General features: G+C 36.7%; 1 protein-coding gene across 1 annotated transcript in view; it reads right to left on the reverse strand.

Annotated features, from left to right (window-relative positions):
- IMPG1 (interphotoreceptor matrix proteoglycan 1) overlaps nt 1-22,455 on the reverse strand; it is a 60,232-nt gene that overhangs the window by 32,929 nt on the left and 4,848 nt on the right. Inside the window, exons 2-8 of the mRNA XM_086744910.1 lie at nt 14,119-14,352; nt 9,152-9,318; nt 8,919-8,947; nt 6,176-6,243; nt 5,070-5,161; nt 3,739-3,885; nt 627-685 (exon numbers count right to left, since the gene is read on the reverse strand). Coding sequence (XP_086601036.1) covers nt 627-685; nt 3,739-3,885; nt 5,070-5,161; nt 6,176-6,243; nt 8,919-8,947; nt 9,152-9,318; nt 14,119-14,352 — 796 coding nt within the window. The remainder of the gene's footprint in view (nt 1-626; nt 686-3,738; nt 3,886-5,069; nt 5,162-6,175; nt 6,244-8,918; nt 8,948-9,151; nt 9,319-14,118; nt 14,353-22,455) is intronic.

A 22,455-nucleotide genomic window follows, 5' to 3' on the forward strand; every position in this document is an offset into this window, starting at 1 on the left:
AATACTCCCTCCCCTGTAAATTCTCTATTGAAAAAATGCACAATAGCTTGTATTAGCAGTAAACATAGAAGGAAGCTAAAACTAAAAGAAATAGCAAGATAAAACACAAATTCATTAAAACTTGAAACATTTAAAATTGTTTGAAACACCTGGGAAACACCTATTGCAGAAGTTTTACGTGTAAACATGTATCCTCCTGTAATCTTCCAACCTTCTCTTGCCAAGGTACCTTCACTGTGATCTATGAAGGGCACAGGATCCACAACGAAAAAAAGAAGCCACCTAAATAATCATACTCCTAACTATCTTGTCATTTAAAAACATCCTTAATACAAGGTTGCTAGCAAACAATTTTAAAGGATTTATTGATTACTTCACCCCTCAGGGAATCAAAGCTACTTCTGCTCAGTAATTCAAAACCTCGTAGTCTCACTTGAAGTGAGACTCACCTGAAGTGTTTGCACTTCTTTCCATATTATTGTCTCTGTGTTGTTCCCAGAAAACTATTTTCTGTTTACAGCAATACACACCCCACGATTATCACAGGTCTTTTCATGTTGGAGGGAAAGAAGGAAGAGGAGAATCTTAGTAGCCAATAGAAGAATGAGTCCCATTTTCTTACTTACTTAAATCCTAATACGTGGATTTCTTTGAATCCTGGCAGTTTCTCAAATATTTTTTGCATCTATAGAAAAACATAAAATCACTAGTTCAGTGTAAGTTCTATCACTAAAAAGCAAGCACAGATTTACTACCTAGACAGTATTTTTTCACATTTCAGAAAGAGTTTTAGGAAACAGTCTCAACTGCCCTCTTTGTGATATTGTAATTGCTGAATTTAAACACAATATTTGGTTTGTATATGCTGCCTAGATTACCTGTTAATATGCAAAATGAAGCACAAAATACAGGGGTTTTTTTTAGTAATGTAATTACGTAAATCAGTGAGAATCTACTTCATAACAGAGCTATTATGAATCAAAGGTTTTTCTCATTTTTCTCAGTTTTGGTTCATGAATGATTTTATGATTCAACTCACCTTAATTGTAAATTATTAATTACTTAGAAATATCAACCAAATGCAGATGGATTTAAATTATTTGACAAATCATTTATATATTAAACAGTTTTAACCATCTTGTATAAATAAAATAACTTCATATATTTTTAATTCTAATGTAAACAACTGGACAGTTACATAGTTTTGAATAGAAAAGAGAATATGAATAATAAACAATGATCAGAAAGGGTGAATTCTGTATCAATTTTCCAGACTTTGGATAATAAGTGTTTTTATTAGCACCTCAATAATTAACAATATTTTGAGATCCAGCTGACTGATCTTTTGGTCTTTTCTAATTCTAGCAAGATTTATTCTGCCAAGTCAAATGAAATATTTAATGTATAGCTACTATATCAGAGGAAAGGGATTTTTTTAAACACACAGTTCCACAGTTCCTTTCTGATTCACTTCCCGGTCATGTTAAATACCAGGCAACAGATCATCTAAGCCTTTCATCTGTGAACAAAGCCTGTGGAGTTGAGGGAATTCAGCAGTGAAAAAGCCTTTTCAGCAATGAAGTCCTTTTAATTCATTGTATCACTTAAAAAGTACATGAACTAGTGTGTAAATCTTTCCTCTTCCTTGTATGATTCCTTCCAGCGTACATTTAAAACTCATTCATTCATGCATGAGAGTATGTCAGAACTGGTAGAGAATGCGTAGTCAGACCCACAGCTTTCTCTGCATCTCTAGTGTAGGTTAGATGAAGAAGAAGTAGCAGAAGATCAGTTGTGTTACCACAATACCAGGTATCAGCCACACTGTATAAGCGTAGATGTCTTTTTTTTTCGTTGCAGCAAGCAGAAGAGAATATAATGTCTAGTGCAGAAAATGGCCTGCCATCTACACTCCCCTTGTCCACCTCTTGCAAGAGGACAGTAGGACAGGAACTGAGGTAAACACTTCGTTTTGAGCTTGGTCCAACTTAGTAAAAGTGGTGCAGAAATAGCAATTAGACTGTGGGAAAATTTTAAATGTTATTCATGTGACTAACACTCACTGAAAGTGACAGAGATTAAAGCCCTAAATCACGAGGATGCAATTAATTTTCCTAAACTTAGGCAAGCACTATCATTTTCAATGCCTTAAGATCATCTTCTGCTCAGTTGCTGGTTCAAGAGTGCAGTACTCTCATGTTTGAGAGGCCCTTGCAGATGTATTGAATAACCTGGGGCACCTAAAATTGCACCAGATATCCATGTTTAGGTAACTGAATCCCCTTTTAGCCATGTTCTGCCAGCTGATTGTTGGCATGGGCTGTGTTCACTCTCTTCTTAGTTCTCTTTACATCATAACAAAGTTGATGCTTTCTTTTAAATATGTACATATGTGTAGCTTCCTATTTTCTACTTTTGCCAACTGAATCCTGATTTACTGAGTAGCATAACATCTGAATCTGCATTCCATTTCTCATGTGATTTCAAATGTATGTTGTGGTATACAGATGTACTTCTGAACATTTGTACTGTATTGTCTGCTGTGACTCTTCCCTCTTGCCACGTCCTGGAATGAATTAGAAACTGAGCTTTAAACTCCATGGCGTCAATCTTCGCAAATGCCTCCCTGGAATTTGTAGAGGAGCTCATGTACCTGGATGAGTTTTTAATTCTGAATCTAACCTCCTCACTCTCACTCTTTGAGTGCATTTGTAAATTGTCTTGTATCAAGATTGTCCTCTGCCTCCTCCATAACCTGTATTTGGCGGGAAGTATGTCAGGTGTATTTCATGATACTGGACTACAAATTATTTCCTATTCAACATTGCATGTAAAGAACAGCTCTGCACTCTTTAAAGTGACAGATAAAATTTGATGACAATTTAAAATAATTTAACAACCAAGAAACTTTGCATTTCTTCCCCTCCAATTAATGAAATAAGTTAAAAGTCAGATTGCTGAATTATATCATTATATGTGTAGTAAACAAAGTCTGCAGGCAGTTCTGTTTGAGAAAATCTGTTTTAGTTCTGTTTTAGAAATCTCCAGAGAAGCCACTTTTTATCAGCTCTGCAATATATCCTTCACCATTTTTCTATACACATCTGAAACCAAACCAAGATAGTGAAATAGCTTGCACTGAGGAATGCTCATGAAACTGATGAGAAGCTTTAGTTAATTTTACTGAGAAAACCTTTTGGGAACCACAAGTCATTAACTGCTATTTATTAAATTGATAGCTGAACATTCAGTTAATATTATTAATTATACCAAAACACCACAGGTGTTCCAGTTCTTACAGAAACTATAGTAATGCACAACAAAATTACTGGAAGTCCTTCGAAGAACAGTTCAAACAACAGAAGCTAGTTACTTTTAACATTTATATTACATTTCTCATTAGGTTTATTGCAGAAATTAAATTATGACAAAGTACTGTCCATGAATTCCTGATTAAGCTTCAATGATATTCCTAAAGTTACTCTGTTCATCAGTTATCTGAGGCTCTACTGCTGCAAAGATGTTGGCTTGTTAGCTTGGTGGCTGAACTGATGGCCTAAAGGAGGGGAAAAGCTGATTATACATGAAGAAAAACTAAAGATCTTGAGACAATAGGAAATCTCTATTTCAAGTGAGGAAAGTAGATGCTCATTCTGTTTCATGGTGAAGGTAGTTTCATAGTATGAATCTCAGACAAGGTACAAAGTCAACATTTTCATAATCACTCAGCCTCCTTACCTGTAGCTGAAATTTGGCAGCTAGCTGTTGGTACTGTAGGGAGTTGGGATCACTAAGTTCAGCTGTGTACTCCTGATCAGTGAGAGTGACACTGAATTCCACCATTTGCTCCACAGGCAGTTCTGGGACTGTATTTGTTCCCAGCTCCTGGAAAAGAAGAGGAGAGGGAAAAAAACGGGAGAAGTGAAACTAAGTGATTTTTTTTCCCCCGACATTTCAGTATTTAATAGGTAGAAGTCTTCCCTTTTAAGTCAGTCGCAGATTTGGTAATTCATCCTAGATATCAAGTTACATATTTGCTAATTTTAAGATCAGACGGTATTTCTTGTTCCTTATTCACAGAGCTAAGCTTCAAATTTCAAGTCTTGGAGTGCAAGTACCTGAAGAGGTGATGCAGAGACACCACCCAGGAAACTCCTGCCTTCTGCCAATCTCTCAGTCCTTTTTCACAAATATTGTTACTAATGTTAACACATACCATCCCTACCTTCCACTGCCAATGTCTTCTATTACACAGAAGAGCCTTTTTTTTTTTTTTTCTGAATAAAACCTTTCAGGGTTCTATAAAGTTTGCCTGTTAAAAATATGAAAGCCTTGGAACAGAAAACAAGGTTTTCTTTACTGCATGTACTGCATGTACACTGCATGTTTTCACTTATTAGCAATACTTACATATTCTGTATTTTTTAAACAGTTTAAAAATATTTTTATTTGCTCAAGGACAATTCTACTCTCGGCCAGGCTCTTTATACTTTTGAGGAGCCAGCCTTTAGAGAGCTGGTCACAGAGGACTGGGCTGAGGAAGAATGAGGAGGCCCATAACATGGAAGAACTGGTTAATGCCAGTCTCCTGGTACATCTCAAAGATCACAAATAAGCAATTTAAAAAAACATTTTCCTCATATTCTATCTGCTCTCTTGCTCTGACAGCTATGATACAGGTAGGTAATACACAGTTGAGAATATTGAGATTATTTTGCATTCTTACATCCTGAGGATGTAATAATTTCAGACAGTGAAAATAGCATTTATCTGGGATCACTCTGGTGCAACTCCTGTGCTGGAGCTGAGAAGTTTGCAGAGGTGAGATAGAGAATGGTGGTGATTTGCCAGGGGTGCGATGGGCAAGGCTTCGGCCAGCATCTCCACCCACCTGAAGGGTACAAAACAGATGCTAGTAAAACCCTTCAGTGCTACCAGCTGTAACAGAGGGGAGCACCCATGGCTTATAAGCACTAAGTGTTTATAAGGCTTCCCCCTCTTTTCTGATAGCTGAGCTCAAAAAGAAGAGGTGAGTGAAAAAGTGCAGTAGGAAAATACAGTGCCCTCACCTTCACAGGAGTCTTCGTGTCGTTCACGATTTCGTTGAGCAGCGTGCCGTTAGGTACTGGTGCGTATGGAGAGAGGGGTGTGCCGGGGGAGCCTGGAGAGGTTTAAAGTAAAATCAGGCAAGCACAGATTTGCACATCAAAAATCTTCCCCCTTTTTGTGAGGTGTCAGCTCGCTGGTGTGTTTGAGCGCAAGCCTGTGCCAGTGAAAGGTGGTCATGACTTATGGCATGGCTAAAGCTGCCACTTTTTATACAGTAGATGGACTTTCTTTCTAGGTCAAAACATCAGTAGCATTGCATGTGTGTGACTGAAGGCAAAAATGGCACTGACTATGCATCAATGAAATTGTGTGAATTAAATAATATTTTATCATTTCCTGTCATACTGCATTATGTATCACCAAATGTCTCAGCTTGATTTTGCCAAACGAGATCTTTGTCTCTATGCTAGACATCTTTCTTTAGGGCTCAATTTAAAATTACAAAAGGCTTTGACAGAGTTTTCCAGCTAGAGGCAAAATTACTGTGCTGGAAGCCACTATCAATAAGGTTCTGTCATATTTGGCCCTCATAAAAATATATGTGCAGGATGTTTTCTCCTTGAACCAAAATGCTCATATTTACAGATTTTTATCACTGCATAAATTTCTAACAGTATTTTAAAGAATTGTAGTATACAACAGTGTTGGTAGGTCTAATTGAAATAATCTGCTGAAATTAATGTCTTGGCATCACTGTGACTTTCTGGCTAAAGTCATTATTTATTTTCATCCACTTGCTTATTTTGGCTAACAAAATGCAGCAGCTGACACTCTAAATATTAATTCACAACTGAAGTAAAATTACCTCTACTCTCTACTCTCCTGAAACTAGGAAAACATGCATTTAAAGACTGTGAAACAAACCTGGAACACTACATTTGAGTAAAGAAATTGCTGTAAAGAAATAAAAGAATGCTTCTTATAGATTATTTTGCTAAAGCATTTTCACTGAACTTTTCATGCTTCGACTTCATTCATTAAATTACAGCCTTCTAAGATCTATGAATGACTGGTTTTAACAATTCTATTTGACAGGCAGACACACAGCAAGCAGATTTGATTTTACCTGTAGAAATGGAAGGAATGTCTTCCAGCTTTTTGCCACCGGTTTTCTCTGTGGATATTTCATCTTTCCTATCAATCAAATAGAAATGAGTGATTTAATGATCAGCATGCTGTACTGACAATGGCAAAGGTGTTAAAAAAATGTAGAAATGGCCCTTACATTAAGTGTACTTTAAATGAGAAAAGTTATTTCTAATGGAATATTTGATAAGCTGGTTAAACAGGCAATGGAACAGTAGATCATATTTTATGTTCAACAGTTTATATATTTCCTTTCCTCTCCTTCAATATGATATTTGCTCTTGTAATGAACAAAAGTAATGATTTGATATATTCCTCCATCAAGGACTGCCAATCCTGTCAGAAGTCTGCTCATGAGGTTTCGTGACTGATTTCCTCCGTGCGATCAGAGGGATGAGGTCACAGAGATTAAACCAGTGCACAGGGTCTGCTTTTTCTTTCTTTGAAATCTGTCAGTGGTTGACCACTGACTAAAATGGAGGAAACTCTTCTTCTACGTTATCTAAACCAACTATTGTCTCCTTTGCTGTATCTCATCCTATCAAGATAGTTCAGTCAGGGCTTTGAGCTACTTCTAATTTTAGATCCGATGGACGTTTCATGGTTCCAAGAGTGTTTCATGGTTTGGTGTGAGGAGAGGATGGGTGGACTTATTGTTCAGTTGTTAGCCTGCATTATAATATTGTAATGATGATTCCAACTAATGATAGCTTCAAATCAGATTCCCAGATCAAGACGATTATGAAATGTAGGAATGTTTATGTTTGGATCTCGATGTAATATTGATGGGTTGACGTCTACCATGGTCCCCATGGCAGACAACAGAAAACTGAAGTAAGAAAGTGGTGGGTGTAATGTACAGATTGTCTGCTTGCATCACAGGATTTGTTTTGACATTGTTTATATTATTTTCTGTTGTAGTTTTACAGTCTCATGCTGGTGAAGACATTTTGGAACTGATACTGTTAGCTTGCCTGAAAAGCAGCAGTGGTATGCATATATAGGTAGATTTCATAATAGATGTGTCAAAGATTCCTGCAGTTAAGGCTACAGAATAATTTCTGCTCTGAACCCAAGTTTTTATTCATTTGTAGCATTTGGAAACATTTAGATTATTAGATAAGAATCTTTTAAGCGACACTTTGAGATTTTTCTTTCCTGAAATTGGGGGGTGAAGAATTTAATTTGTTTCAGGTTCTGAGTACACTGCGGAAAAAAACACAGCATAAAATAAAAAGCTCAATCGTGGAAATAATTGAGGATAGAATTCCTCAAAATTTCTATAGAATTAGCTATTATTGATGCAGTGTACACAGGTGGAGTGTTTGTGAAATTTGATATGATTTAAGGAACTATGGGCACCACAAATGCTTAGTGTGGTGTTAACTGAGACGACATGAAGCTTGCGGCATAGACAGAAAAGATAACTGGGCTGTATTTCCATACAGGACCAACCTAGATGTTTAATAGTATAAATAAAGAACATGAACAACTCCTGATTTACCGCATTCTCTGGATATCTTGTGTGGTGAGAACTGAAGTACTATTTGTAATGTTTTCACAATGTTAATTAATTATTTGTTGTGTCATTAACTGGAGACTGATCTCCCTACATGATATCTACAGAAAATACAAAACATTTCCTAAACTACATAGTAGTAAAGATGAAGTCCAGCAATGCATAATCAGGGTTGCCTGCATTTCCAGTTTTTCCAGCAATTTCTCAGTTTCCAGCAATTACTCAAACATGAGTAATTTCACAGAATTCACTCCACCTTCTGAATTGTGTCTAAGGAAAACTGCGCTGTTCACAAAGCTATGAGCTATGAGATCAGTCACTTTACTTAACTGTCTTGCTGCTGCTATTTGCACCAGACTGAATGAAAAGACCCCCCATTGGACTTCCAGGGGAGTTTAATTAAGCCCTACATTATTAAAAATACATTTCTGAGAAAGAAGAACACTCAAAGCTCCTGTGTTGTAATGAGTATAGACACATAAGACCTCTGTGATCATGAGACAGTATAGCTTACGAATGGAAGATATTATTTGCTACACCTGAAAATCTAAGAAAATTTGAAGAAAAAATAATACATTAATCAGAGAAACTGTGAACAATGATTTGTCTGTCTGTACTATAGTATTTATATGGAAAGAGATAGAGTTCAGTATTGTAACTTTAATCCTGCCGTTCTCAGACTTCTGAGCATTGTGAGGAGTGTACTGTCTTCCAAGAGTTTATGTATTAAAGCATCACATTAGTTAACACTGTCATGATGTGTAAAAATACAGGTTAAAGGTAAAATGAAGGCATAGAGTTTTCATGTTATTGGTTAATCTAGCCTCCCAGATAAACTTTTGTTCACCTCTCTGACTTTCCTTTTCAGAATTTTCAGCAATTGTGGGTAATCTTTTGTCACACTCCCAATCAACACTAGTCTAACACAAAGCTGTGCCTCTATCAGGGTTTCATGCTCACATTAGTTGAAGACATTCTGTGGTGTCTCAAACTGAACAGGCAACTCAGACATTTGGCCACCTTAATTATTTGTGATTCAATGACTGTGTACTACAATACATACAGTACACACACCTCTCACAGCACACACCAAATACACCACAGTGCTATCTGTACATCTGTTCACATCCATGCACATCTACACGTATCTTATTTCAAAAAAGGCAGTAACACCAAGTGGCAAGGTTCTACTTGTGCTACTTACCTTTCCTGGAAGGTTCTATGTTTTACTCGCTGCGAAAAGATTAAGAAAAACAGCATTTTACTTGTGGATGTATCCAGTCATCGAGCAGAAGCCTGTTAGTTCTTTTGTTTACTGTACTTTTATGTTTTCTTTCTAACACATGCCCCCTCCTCTTCCTGAGCAATACTTTGCCCTTATATAAGCAGATGGGGAAGGACTTGGAAATCTTCCCCAGTTTCTAAAAAAATGCTTACCCGTTGGATTATTTCCAGGTGCTCTTGGGAATTGCTGAAGTTTTTGCCAATGTCGAATATGCAGAAGGTTTCCCTCTGGCAGGCAGTAACCCAGTTCTGATATTCAGAAGTATCAGGAATCCGATCCAGAAAAATACGAAAGGCTTCCCACACAGCTTCCTGGCAGACTGAGTAAGAAGAAAGGGGCTGGGGATGGATGCTTTGTAACAAAAAGTAAACTTGAAAGGCTTTTTAAAGTGATTTGGGATTTAACACACTTTACTGTACTTAGTAAACAAATCTAGCCTCCAGGTATTTTTAGGTATTTAAGTCTTTTAGGTATTTTTCAGTTGACATCCATTTGCCTTTATTCTGAAGTATTAACTTTCTTTGAGTTAAGGATTGTTAATTTCCCTCATTTTAAAAGAGGTTAATTTGGCCTGAAATCGTCATCATAAATAAAAAGCAAACACAAAGCACACTTCTTTCACCTCAAAGGCACATACATACAAAGATACATACTGGATGTTCTAATGAGAGTAAATGAGGAGGTAGAGAAAAAAAAAAATTTAGCAGTTGTCATACTTGAATAATTATAATTTTATCTGTATACAAAGGTTTTGTACATTAGAATGTTTAACTATGCGTAGAACAAGTTAAACAGAACATATTTAAGATTTTTATATACCCCACACATATAACAAAATATTTTTAATGGAAAAATATTTTTAAAATGCAGCAGGCTAAAATGATTTTCTTATATTCTAGATCTATATGTAATTCAGCTTTTCAAAGTCTTAGGATATTCTGCAGCAGATACATGCTTTTATGTTTCTTTAAGCACCTCTGGGAAAAATTGAATGACGCAGTACAGGTAAAATTTTGAAAAGATAACAGTTTCCTTCCTCTCTACACAACTGCCAGGCTACATCAGACAAGAATAACAGGTGTTGTGGCTGCAGAGAGAACAGCAGTGCTCTGCATCGTTCGGGGAAATGAAAATGAACAGAAAGAGAATATGACGGTGGGGGAGATTTCAAAAAGGTGGCATTCAGGAATGGCTGTAGGGAGCTTCATTTACTGGATGCAAACTGACTTATTGACATGAGATTATGTAAAACACATAATATGATAATGGAGACTAGTAGTTCTACATATTCTGATGGCTTACTCCTTATGCAAGAAAGCTGTGAAGTCCAACTGTAGTATGTGACAAAAAATATTGTAATGTATATTTGGCCTTGGCATCCATTTTTTTTTTTTAATCTATTTTCTAGTAGTCAGAACTCTGTCAGGCATTTGAAGGAAAACTTGTAAGGGATAAGTTCCTGCTGCAAAGACCTTGCTCTCTAGCACTATGAGTGAGGATCATGACATGCAGGAGTACATGAGGGAAGGGAGAACATTAGCAGCAGCTAGGTTGTAAAATGACTGCTCAGAAATACTTTAGAGGGTTTACTTTCCCTCGATGATTCTAATAACACAGGTCTTAGGTATGTCTGCAGAAATGAGTTTTTGAGAGTCACAGATGGCTAGGTGGGGCTACACTTCTGAGTGCACTTTTAACAATAATTTGCTTAAATCTCCTCTTTTTTTTTTTGAAACTCTTTCCAATTTTAAAAGATTTGTGAAGATAAACTGTTCCCTCCTTCAGATAGCTACTGCCTACCTCCTGACTAACTATACTAATAGGTCTTTGGATCTCTGTTCGGGTACCAGCCTCTCCCCACATCCATATTTGAGTTTCACTTAACTCGATTTGCACAGCCTCAAAGTAAACATAGAATGAATCCTGGCTGTACCTGGGCCATGTTTAAAATCCCTGAGTGGTCCAAAATTATCCTTAAGCTAGCACAGAGCCGGCCAGGAAGGGCTGTTCTGTGCGGACTTTCCTGCTTAATTGCAGAAATACCCACTTACGCACATTGTGGTCTGCAGGGGCTGTGAACTCAGTTGTGTAGGATAACCAGCATGACTCAGTGGCTGCTAGAACCGATGTGTTTTGAACAGAATCAGTTCAGTTTATCTCAGCTGTCGCTATACCTTCCCAGTAATGGGTGACTGCCTCCGTCACTACTTGTTGATTCCTCTGGCGTTATTTGAGTCAACAAAGCCAGCTGAATTTTTGGCTTTGTAAGAATATGTACACTCACTCAAGATGAAGGAACACACTTGAAAATGTTGTTTAAAGTTAAATGCTTTTAGGGAAGGGAATTTTCAAACATATTGGAAAAAACATTTTAACAAAAGCTTGCTAGCAATTTAAACGCTGTTGCCTTTAGCACTTTACTTTGCAAAGTTCATTACTGTGAGACGAGAAATTTATTTTCAGCACTTGACACCTACTTTGACTTAGGGTGAGATAATTATCAGCATTGTCTAAAATATCGGTGCCTCTGAAATTAGTGCAATTGGTTTCTCTAGGTATTCTCTAAACTTGCTGTAGGGACGTACTCACCTAGCTGTCTTAGGGCACCTCAATAATAAGTCGTGAACGACCTGCCCTCCCAGTAGAGCAGCTGTATGTGGAGCAGATGTGGTCAGATTATTAAAAAGAACAAGCGGTCTTTTGAAGAGATTTATTCATTATAAGCTAGCAGTTACGGCTATTTTCTATCATCTTTTTCTCACTTACAACTCTCTGGTATCTTTTTTTTTCTGAGCAGTAACTGCTGGATAAAGATATACTATCTGAGGAAAAGTAATCCAGTTACCAAGATTTAGATATACATGACACCTGGCCATCTGAGGAGGTGTCATAGCTGATTCCATGCATGCTCCTGGTTTGCCCCACATGAGGGACTGTCTTCATGGTGACTTAAGAAATGGTGTGTTACTTCAGAGTTGGTATAGGGCCATGGTAGCCTCAGGTTATCCAATAGCAACTGAGATCCTGTATCTGAGCTGCTTTGTGTTGTGTGCTCATTCCTGAAAGCATAGAATATATATATATATATATATATATATGTAAAAAAAAAACCCACGAGATTTTTCTTAGGAAGCAGTAAAATTCTCTAGAGGACAGATATGATCCACAGTTTTGTTACAGTTATAAATGTGTCATGGGACTTGGAGAGTTGGAAGTGGTCTCCTAGACTTCAGATAAGGAAAAGAACAGACCTAAACTTATGCCTACAAAACAAAATAAATCTAAGATTATCCCACAGATAGGCACAGGCTATAAGATAACAACTTGGCTACCAGATTATCCTTTCATGAAGGCTTGTGCTGTGGTTACAGCTTCAAGGATAATGCTTTCATCACCACATTTTCACTTCTACGTTTTTTATTTTTTTATATATTTATCACTTTCATCAGGTAAATTAGCTTGCTCAGCTGGGAGGACTGGGAGGTCTTGGGTTCTGATCTTTCCTTGAAGGAAAGATTTTTTTGAGGTTTTAACCAAGGACATTTTAATGGAAAATGTGCAACTATTCAAAGGAGCAGAAACATCTTTTTCTGAAGTAGTGTACAAATTATTCAGCTACAGTCATATGTTCTCTTGATTATTTTTTGGGAAGTACTTCAACTTCAGTTGAAAAACCAGATGACTCCTACTCAGAGAATTTTGTGAGTGTACTACACTCTACTGGGAAAGAGGAGTTGTAAGTTTAAGCCTGCTTGCGCTACAAGATATGTAGAGCCCGATATCCCAGATGATGTGCTGCTCTCCAAAAGGTGGTAGTATTTTCATTATCAGTTTTTAAACAAAAATGTCATAGTTGCAATTCTTTGAGTTCAGGTCAATGATACTAGCTTGTCCCAGGATAGCTTGTTTTCAGCCCAATCAGGGATGTGACCAATGAGTTTTAGGGACTTTCAGGATTAATTAGTATTTAAGAAAGGCTTTTTGGATCAGCCTCTTTAACATGTTTCAGAATTCTGTCTAATGCCCATTGGACTGGAATTCAGTCCCACAATAGATATCAAATATGTTTGTATCTACAGGAATGGCTACAGATATTGATGTAGTTTGCCCATGCTGCCTATAGCAAATGGCTGCTGGAGTAAAATTTTTGCAGCTCTGTGTCCAGGTTTCATTTCAGAGGGAACTAACTGGTTCCTTGAGAAAGAGCTGAGGAGCAGCCAAGTTACATATATGCTTGTGAGTGGTTGGAGACCAATATAGAGGACAAATTAGATAGGCAAAGTTGATTTAGAGAGTAGATGTTGCCTTAGATACTTACATCCCAGAAATGCTGACTAGGTTTTAGAACTAGCGTTGGATCATCTAGCTGCAGCACAAAAATTTTCCATTTTTCTAATACAAATTGGAACAGCCACAGAATGAAAGCCTGGGAGAGGTAAAGGGAGGAAGAGAGGAAATATAAAAACCAGAGGGCTATTTGCACCGTGCTCTCTAGGGACCTAAATTTGGAATGGTAACTCCATATGCTCTCTATAGTCAAAGGAGGAAAAGAAAGGGCTGGAAAGGGTGTGAATTAATTGAGAAAGGACAGAAAAAACATTCTAAACTTAAAAAAAAATAAGACTAAGGTCTTTGCATGAGCTGCTGGCAGTTATCTCAGTGTTTGTAGCATACCAGCACTACCACAGACTTAATATAACTAGAGATACACCAACATATTTGTGCAATGATGGATTAATAGTTTCATTATGTGTCTTGAGCTGGTGGGATTAATTCTGAGTAGCAATGATGGTACCCGCTGCACTTTTGAGAAAGGTGGTATGTCTTTACACAGCGGTGCAAGCATAATTTGGTCTTCATGTTCAGCCATGCTAGAACACTACACAATTAGACCAATTTCATTAGGCTTTTTAGTGCATTGTTTTATTCTATTCTGCTGTCTGTCTTGAACCATGCTGAGGTACAAGTAATATTTGATTATCTATGTAAAGATAAAGCATAAAGCAACTATAACATACACTGCCTAGAGCTAAAGAACAAGATTCTGGCAATTTTTGTGTTTCCTCAATTAAAATAAATACTTTCAAGGAGGAAGTACATTTTGCAATCATCATCTTACCTCTTAATCTATAGTAAGCTTGGTGACTGGCTAAAATCTGCTTCACTGATTCTTGTGGGCAAACTTTCACACCAGTTGAGAAAAAGGATGACCTCTTTGTTCGGTGTTTTGCCATGTCAAATATCCGCCGTATGGTTGATACTCTGGACCTCTTTGTTGTTCTTTCTGTTTTGTCTGACCCTGAGGCATCTGCAAGATGTTTGGCTTCACCATGGTTTATTTTACTAGGGATTTCTGGAAAAGATAAAAAGTAAGCATAAACATACATTGCATAGGCAGTAGGTATCCAGTGTAAGATCGTGTCTAGAAAGTGAGCGTGAACCTGAGAGTTCTTTTTGTTACATCATATTGGTGTCAATGCTCTGACTGAATTAATGTGCTCAGGAGAAACATCCTGTAATCACACAGGGGAACTGGGACTCGAGGCCTGGTAACTAATTTCTTTATATCTCAACACATGACCCCAGGACACACAGGGTAAACATTTCAGGAGCCCTAAATCTTGTTTTCAAGAGTGACTTTGGGTTAAATCCACGAAGGACACTTAAGTGCTTGAACTTCATGCTACAGCATCTCATTTGTGAGCCTGTAACCTTGTAGAGAAATTTACAGTACAGTGATAAGTAATGATCTGGAGTTTGGGGAAAGTGAAGCATATCTGTATCAGCTTACAGTGTGTCTATGCTAGCAGATAAGTAAAATGAGAAAATATGCACCCTTTTAAGATATTCTTATCTTTCCTTTGGGCTTCAAGGCACGTCTCCCTTCACATTAGGTTCGTAGTCTCAAATCTATCCCAAGAACTGGACCTTGAAACAATTTATTTTGAAAGCTGTACAGTAGTTTGATTGAGGAAAGAAAGAGCTGTTTTCAATCTCCCTATTTTACTCCACAGTGCAGTCCTCCATCCTTCCCTCACATAAATTAAAGTATTAATCAGAACAGACTGCAATTATGTTTCTTTGCCACTGGATGATAGGTGTTCTGAATGCTCTGGCATTGCTTCCCAATAGATTTTAACTATTCCTGGCAAAGTGGAACAGCTACAGTAGAAAAAAGTGAAGTCAGTGAGTGGGAACTGAAGATCTAGGCTTAAGTTTTACTTATGGAGCTATTTAGTTATCAAAAATGGAAATGCTTGTAGGGTACAGGAACATCAATCTTAAAAGCCACACGAAAATTCAAGACTCATTTGGTTCCACTTCCTAAGTATTTGTGATGCAGTATCACATAACATAGCAGCGAAATTTAATGTAAAAATGTTGGTGATAAAAATAGCATATAAGGTACACATTTTGCAGGATTGTGTGAGAGGAGCAATTAGTATCTTTTAGATTATATTTCAAAATTTTGCATATATATTAAGAAAGATGTTAAAGTTAATTAGGAAATACCTTTTTTTTTGTTGTTGTTGTTGCATTTTCATACATTTGATACAGTCATTACAGATGAAAAATAAAGACAAATGTAAACAGAATGCAAGATGTTTTGAAAGAACTGCTTTGAAAGAAAAGTGTAACATTTGTAGATAATTGGAAAACTTCAAGGGAGAAAATGTGAGAAAGACAGAGTATGTGTGTATTTGAAGGCTGCTGAATCAACTGAAAAAATTGCTTTGAAGAACGATTTAAAAACTTGCAAAAGAAGAATAAAAGGAAATAATAGGATTCAAAAGGAACAAGTTCAGTGAGAGTAATACTATAAAAAAGAGTAAAATATGAGTTTGCTAGAGAAAGAAGAAATGTAATGCTGCATATAACAAACACTAGTTATCATTTTCTTAGGCAAATAAAGAAAAAATAAGGAAGGTAAAAGCACATTATCTTTGCAATTTGGAACTGTGTTAATTAAATGTTTAAAGAAAAGTGTGCAGATAAATGATAAAAGAAAAATAACTGAAAAACATACTGTTACAAAAAGAATAGTGCTTGAAGTAAAGGATGGGAAAAGTTCTACCGTATATGTCAGTATACATATAAGTGTATGTGTATATTTATGTCTCAGTTCTTATTCAGCTTCAGAATGAACATCCAATGCCTACTGTGTAGAAATCATAATAATGACATATATATTACGAGGTAGGTGAGACTCTGATATGGAAAAAGTTGACTGCTTGATTATGATGAATATTGTGTGAAAGACAGGAAATTATACAATGAAGGCAACAGGTGATCATTATTGCTTTGTAAAGCACACCAGAGGCAGAACCTGTAGGCCTATAACTGTCTAATTGCTGCAAATGATGATACAGACAGTGTTTGTCACTAAATGAAATGGAATTATTTTAATAGTATTACAGTATTTTATAGTATTACAAATTATAAACTGCATAAAAGGAATTTCCCCTGTGTAAAGATGGCTCTGGGTCCATCAGAAACCACAAGTGACCAAACACCAGATCAGTTGAGGCACTGAATAATTTGAATGATATATGGGATGAGAGCAGAAGATCCAATGGCACTGAAATGTCGAAGCAGACCCCTGAAATGCTCTAGAAGAAAATACCAAAACCTGCATGGAAAGTAGTCTCTTGTAAGTCTATTACCTTTTACAAGCTGTGTTAACTGCGATAGCCCAGCTGCCCAGGCAGTCTAACCGACTAGGATGGAGGATTTTGTCACTAAGCTCTTTGATGCTTTTGTATGGAGCAGTGGTCTTTCTTGGAGGATTTGCCTCTTCCCCAGGATTTACCCCTACCTACGTCATTAACTTGAATTAAGAATTATACTATTCATAAGAGTGAAAAGGGAAATGCTTCTCAAATGATTGTTGCAATTATTTTAAATTCTCTGTGTTAACGTCACTATTTTGGGCTTTTCAGTCTGAGAAAGTGACCATCTGCTTACATTTATCCCTATTCTGCTAGCCTATTCAGGGTAGGTGTATACTTTTTCTCTTTTTGTTCTTTCCCTTTGATTTCCACTTTTTTTTTTTTTTGTGAGAGGGATTTGTTGCTTATGTATGCTTACTGTAATGGGTTTAATTCCATTTATATCTTGTGGTTAATAAATTTCACTTACTAGAGTAACTTTTATTATCATCAGTTCAAAAAAAACCTTTTTTACTAATCTTAAGCAAAATTTAATTGAAAGAAGCGTCAATCCGATTCTCCACATGATTGTCCACTACTTATTTCCCAATATTTACTGAATGTGAATAGAAGAAAACCTATCTTTTGGAATAAACACAATTTGTTCATAACTCTTCAGACCTGTGCCATAATTCTTCCCCTGTGTCTGTGGAAATTCTGAACTGGGAATTTTTAACCTAAGACTCCTAGATGGTTCAGCCATGTGCTTTACTCTAATATATACTCTAATATCTACAGCTTTTTAGATGCTTGGCTTTCAATTTCCTGGGTTGAAAAAAATCTAAAAAGACCTGTGCTATTATGAAGTTGAACCCATAGATATTAGCTGATCCCTTTTCTTTTTGTCATGTAACTGTAGTCGAGTAAATTGGAATGGTGCAAATTTTACAAGGTACCTCATCTGATCACTTAAAAAATCCCAATAATACTTGGTTGTTTTACTATTCTTCAAAGAAGTAACTTTTGTAAATTTTTTTGTTCTCATTCTCTTCTCTTTAACAAATATATGCAGTTAATGTAGTCGGTGTTTATCCTGTTTGAATTTTTTTTTGTTTAACTCTTGTTTCACAAAGGCGACTGTCTCAGTTTTGCCTTTAAAAGGTATGTCTAAGACTTTTAGTTTACTTTGACGGTCCTAGGGCAGAAGAGCAGATAACTGTCAGAGTCTGGTAACTTTTCACTGTTTCACAGCTTAACCTCCAGGGTGTCTTAAACAAAGCTGTAACTCTCCTTCCTTATTCTCATGTGAAAGAATCACTGCATCATTGTCCTTATTTTCCAAGTGGCACATTTGAGGAAAAAAGTTTATGTAGTTTTACTGTGATGATCTACAGAGTAATTATTAAAATTTTGAGTTTCTGATCTCTAGTCCTGAACTTAGACAAATATAACAAAAGATTTTCAAAATATGCTACAGCAATTTTCAAAATATGATATAGCAATCTTATTGTATGAGACCTAATAAAAAATACTTTGACGATCCCACAGGTCTCTCAAGTGCATGGTACTGTTCTTCAGGTTTTGTTTTCAGGCAGATAAACACTATTCATTTCTCAAATTAAAAATCTGAAATCTTTGGAATTAGGCCAGATCTCTACCCTGTGTAAACCTACACTGAAGTCTTGAGACCTTCTTTATCAAATTTATAACCTCACTAAAAACACAAGGCAGGAGAAACAGATTTCAAAAGTGATAGTTCCTATGTTTTTAATAATGTGCATGATGAAAAATGAAAAGAATACAATTACTTAACTGAATTCTAGAAAAAAAAGTTTGAAGCCATTAATATAATTATCAGTGGGATTTTCTTTTACTTGCTTTTATAAACACAGGAGCAAGAAGCTTGTATTAATTCCTTTTGTTTTTGTAGAACTGTAGTGGATGCTTTTCTAGACAGCTTTATTCATTTCTAGCTGTTAATAGGATAAATTTTGGGAGGCCTCCAGTTTTGGTGTGGGTTTGGGTTTTTCAGCAATGTAGGCAATCTCTGTGTAGGAACATTTATCTACAGCATTAATTAGGGAGTAAACTTTTATTTTGGTTTGACCCTAGAAAACCAAGATGTCACCGCATACAAAGAGGAGAATTTAAAATCATGGTAACTAAAGGTTTCAGCAGCAAAATTCAAGGTGACATCAGAAGAAAACTCTTGAAGTCTGAATAATTCATCATTAAGATCATCACAAGGTTTGACATGTATAGAAAAACAGATTAGTCTGAAAAATAAGTGAATGTTCTTAAGATAGAAAGGAATGCTTGACTGATAGATGAGACATTGCTTTCAGAATAAAATATTTATTAATTAAAAGACAAGGCTTATTTAAGGGGAATGGCTGAAATAGGACAAGAGGAAAGCTTATCAAAGAGGCTTGATTCAACAAAGATCCCATAAATGTGTTGTGATCCAATTAAATATGCAGCAGAGACAGTAGCCTCTCTGCTGATAATTCAACCAGTTACAAAAGTAAGAATGACTAGTCATGGAAAGCTGATCTTGAGATCTCTGAAAGGGCTGATCAGTGTAAACACTAGATGGATCATGGAAAGTACAAAGAGAGGTAATGTCCTGGACTCTTCACTTAGAGTCAGTCTCTTCCTGTCATGAGAGCAGTGAGGACCCCAAATTCTAATGGCACTTGCCAGTGACAGACGGGGTGCCCGTGACATGTCCTCTCCTTATATTCCCATTTAAAATCTTTTATATGCACATTGCCTCAGTCCCAGTTGCATGGGAAGGGTCTATCTGGATTGAAAGGGCTTAATGAGCGGGGAAAGATTGAAATATGGCATAGCTTTATCATCAAATACTGCCTAGATCCTGCATATGAGTACTAGGAGCAGCACCTATCTTCTCCCAGAGAAGCATGCAACAGCCCCTATCTTCCCACGCAGATGTGGGAGTAGAGGCCCTTTCCTTGTACTCTTGCTGATGTTCAGGGCTGCTTGCTGCCAGTGCTTTGTCAGGCACTGTAGCTCTGACTATGTTTCCATTACATTTCCAAGACGGTTTTCACACCGCAAAGGCTCACGGCTTTAAAAATCTGAGAGTATGGAATCTCATATTAGAAAAATTAACACTAGTATTTAATCTGCTCAAGTCTTGTCTCTGAGAGCTCAGTGCCCTCAAACACAAGATTATATGTCTTACTTCTACTTCTCTTTGGTTCCAATATATTCTTCTACTATTTCTAATGCACGCAGTAGAAGAACTTTGAGAGGAATTGTTAAGGTGACCCAAGAGCTGTTGCATCCTGGTGGGTAGTGGGTCTTATCTGGGAGCTAACCGGGGTAGCTGAGGCACAGGAGAGAACTCAGTTTGGATCTCACTTCCTCAGCTTTAGTGCACTTAGTGAACTGCTGGGTAAGAGGGCAGTGGCCACTACTGTGGGGATGTTTTGCTGAAAGATAAGGAGCTGACATTGATGCCTAGCTTCAAAAGAGGATGAACATTGGCCAGAGGAGAATGCCTGTGTTCCTAAAAGAGGGGAAGAGGGCTAAGGCATTTATATTGAATGTAATTAATTTTAATTTCTGAAAATTAATATTGACAAGGATGAGCTTGGTAATTCCTGTTTGGTATATTGACGTCTGTGAATGTCATTCTTAAATGTGACTAAATAGTAACATTACCTGTGGAATGAGGCCTGGGTGTCTCATTGTGGCAAAGAGCTATTGGGAGCAGGTCCAGGCCTCCAGCTTGGAAAACTCTGTGTTCAGCTGACTGATCTCCACTAGTAAACTTCTTGCACAAGTACTGCAAAGCTGTTGTTTACACGCCCAAGACCACAGAATCTTTCCTGTAACTACTAATATCTTGTGTTAAACAAGACTCAGCATCACTTGTGTGTCAGTGACCTACGAGGCCATGCCTGTACAGTGGAGACTTTGTACTGAAGACAAAATACATGTGATCCCTGTATCTCTTGCCTTGGATTCAGCATGACAAAAGGTCACCTGCACATGTTCAGAAGCTGTGCTTAAGCTCTCTAAGACACAGGAGAGGAGCTTGAGGCTCCTGCCTAAAAAGTAAGTTCTGTAACTTTCAACCTTTTAAAGACTATGTTCTTGTTTTGAATTAGATCTTTACCAAGGGATTTTCCTTCTTGAGAATTCAGGAAAGTGGTGTGATTTCATAAATCCCGCTTCTTGTCAGGAATGCATGATGATGCTCCTTTAAACATTTATGGAAGATGAATAATTTAGTTACTGTTAACATAGTACTCAAATAAGGCAAGGCTCCTTTGAATCCTTATGTGACATATTCCTGTTGTCCTTATGTTAGAAATGCTAAATGTTTGGTTATAGTGAAACAATCTGCACCTCAGAATATATAGGGAAATCAATCTGGAGAAGAATGTGATAAATTATTTTGAAATATATGGTATAGCAATGACAGTAGTAAAAGTCTGAATTTTAATAAAAAATCCCCATTTTTTTTTGTTTTAATGGTGTTACATTCAAAGCTATGAGATGGCATTAGATAATGGATCTTTTGCATAACCCTTTAAATTAACCTGGATTTACATTTTGGTTCCAAAGATCACCGTTGTCATCAACCAATGTGCTTCAGAATTTCAGTAAGTGTGAAGAATTTAATTTCTGCAAGTGGGTAACACTGAGAAGCTAAACTAGATATTATAATGGCTCAGCTGTTCCCCTCCTCTCAGATACTCATACAAATCTGTGTGGTTTTCTGTGCCAAGTGGAGAAATACAATTGTTAAATCAACCACTTTCAGAAAGCAAGCAAAGAAGATGATTTGAAACAATTTTGATGACATTTATGCTTAGGCCTTATAACAGATAAACATATTTTTTTTTCTCCCTCTTTAAATAGAGAATTTGGTAACATCTTTGAATTATGCTAATGATAGAATGCATGGAAAAATAGCTATGGTGAATTATCTACCAATTATAGATAAGAATAGAAAACACAATATGCCACTGGTAAGATTCTCCTGCTTTTGTGGATATAGTTGTCATATACTGACTAACAATTAATCCATGTTAACAACAAATGCAGTCTGTAGCCACCACAAATATTGAACATGCTGAAAGCTTTATGAGTCAACGTATGTGATTTTGACATATTTTCTTCCTACCTGAAAGAGAATCATAAGAAACTCATGTTTACCTTGACATCATATGCCTCATTTAAGATAGAAATATATACTGTCTGTCTCAGACAGATAAGTGCAAATTCTGGTGAAGAATCCCCCTTATTATTCATCAACTCCACTAACAACTGCTGCTGGAATTCATAGAAAATATCAAAGGTCATCCATGGTTTCATTGCCAACATCTGAATCCTAGAAATCTGCTTAAGGTCCAGGATCTGGACTAGAAACAGAGTTAAAGAATTATTTGGTTTAATGTTGACATATGAAACGCATATCTATTTATATGTCCTTGGCCATCTTAGAAGCATTTGACCTGATATGCTGTTCTATTATCTAGTATAGTTTGCATCAAAGGATTCAAGAAAATACTTTAAATGTTTGAGTAGTTCTTGGAGGGATGCATTTAACCTGCCGTGATTAAACACTTACTTGAGCACCTCTGCTATTCATTTTCTAATCAATCATCTTACTCAAGATGTACAGTCATCCTCTGACAAAGTCAGTGAGACAGGGTAAGTTCAAGTTCTAGTGATATTTTGCTATATATGTCAACTTTTCAACAATTTTGATGTTGAGAGTCAGAGTCACAGTGCAGAATGGGGTTATGGAGCTAACTGTATTCAAATAT

Source organism: Chlamydotis macqueenii, chromosome 3 (assembly GCF_036417535.1).
Source record: "Chlamydotis macqueenii isolate bChlMac1 chromosome 3, bChlMac1.mat, whole genome shotgun sequence".
NCBI classification, from domain to species: domain Eukaryota; kingdom Metazoa; phylum Chordata; class Aves; order Otidiformes; family Otididae; genus Chlamydotis; species Chlamydotis macqueenii.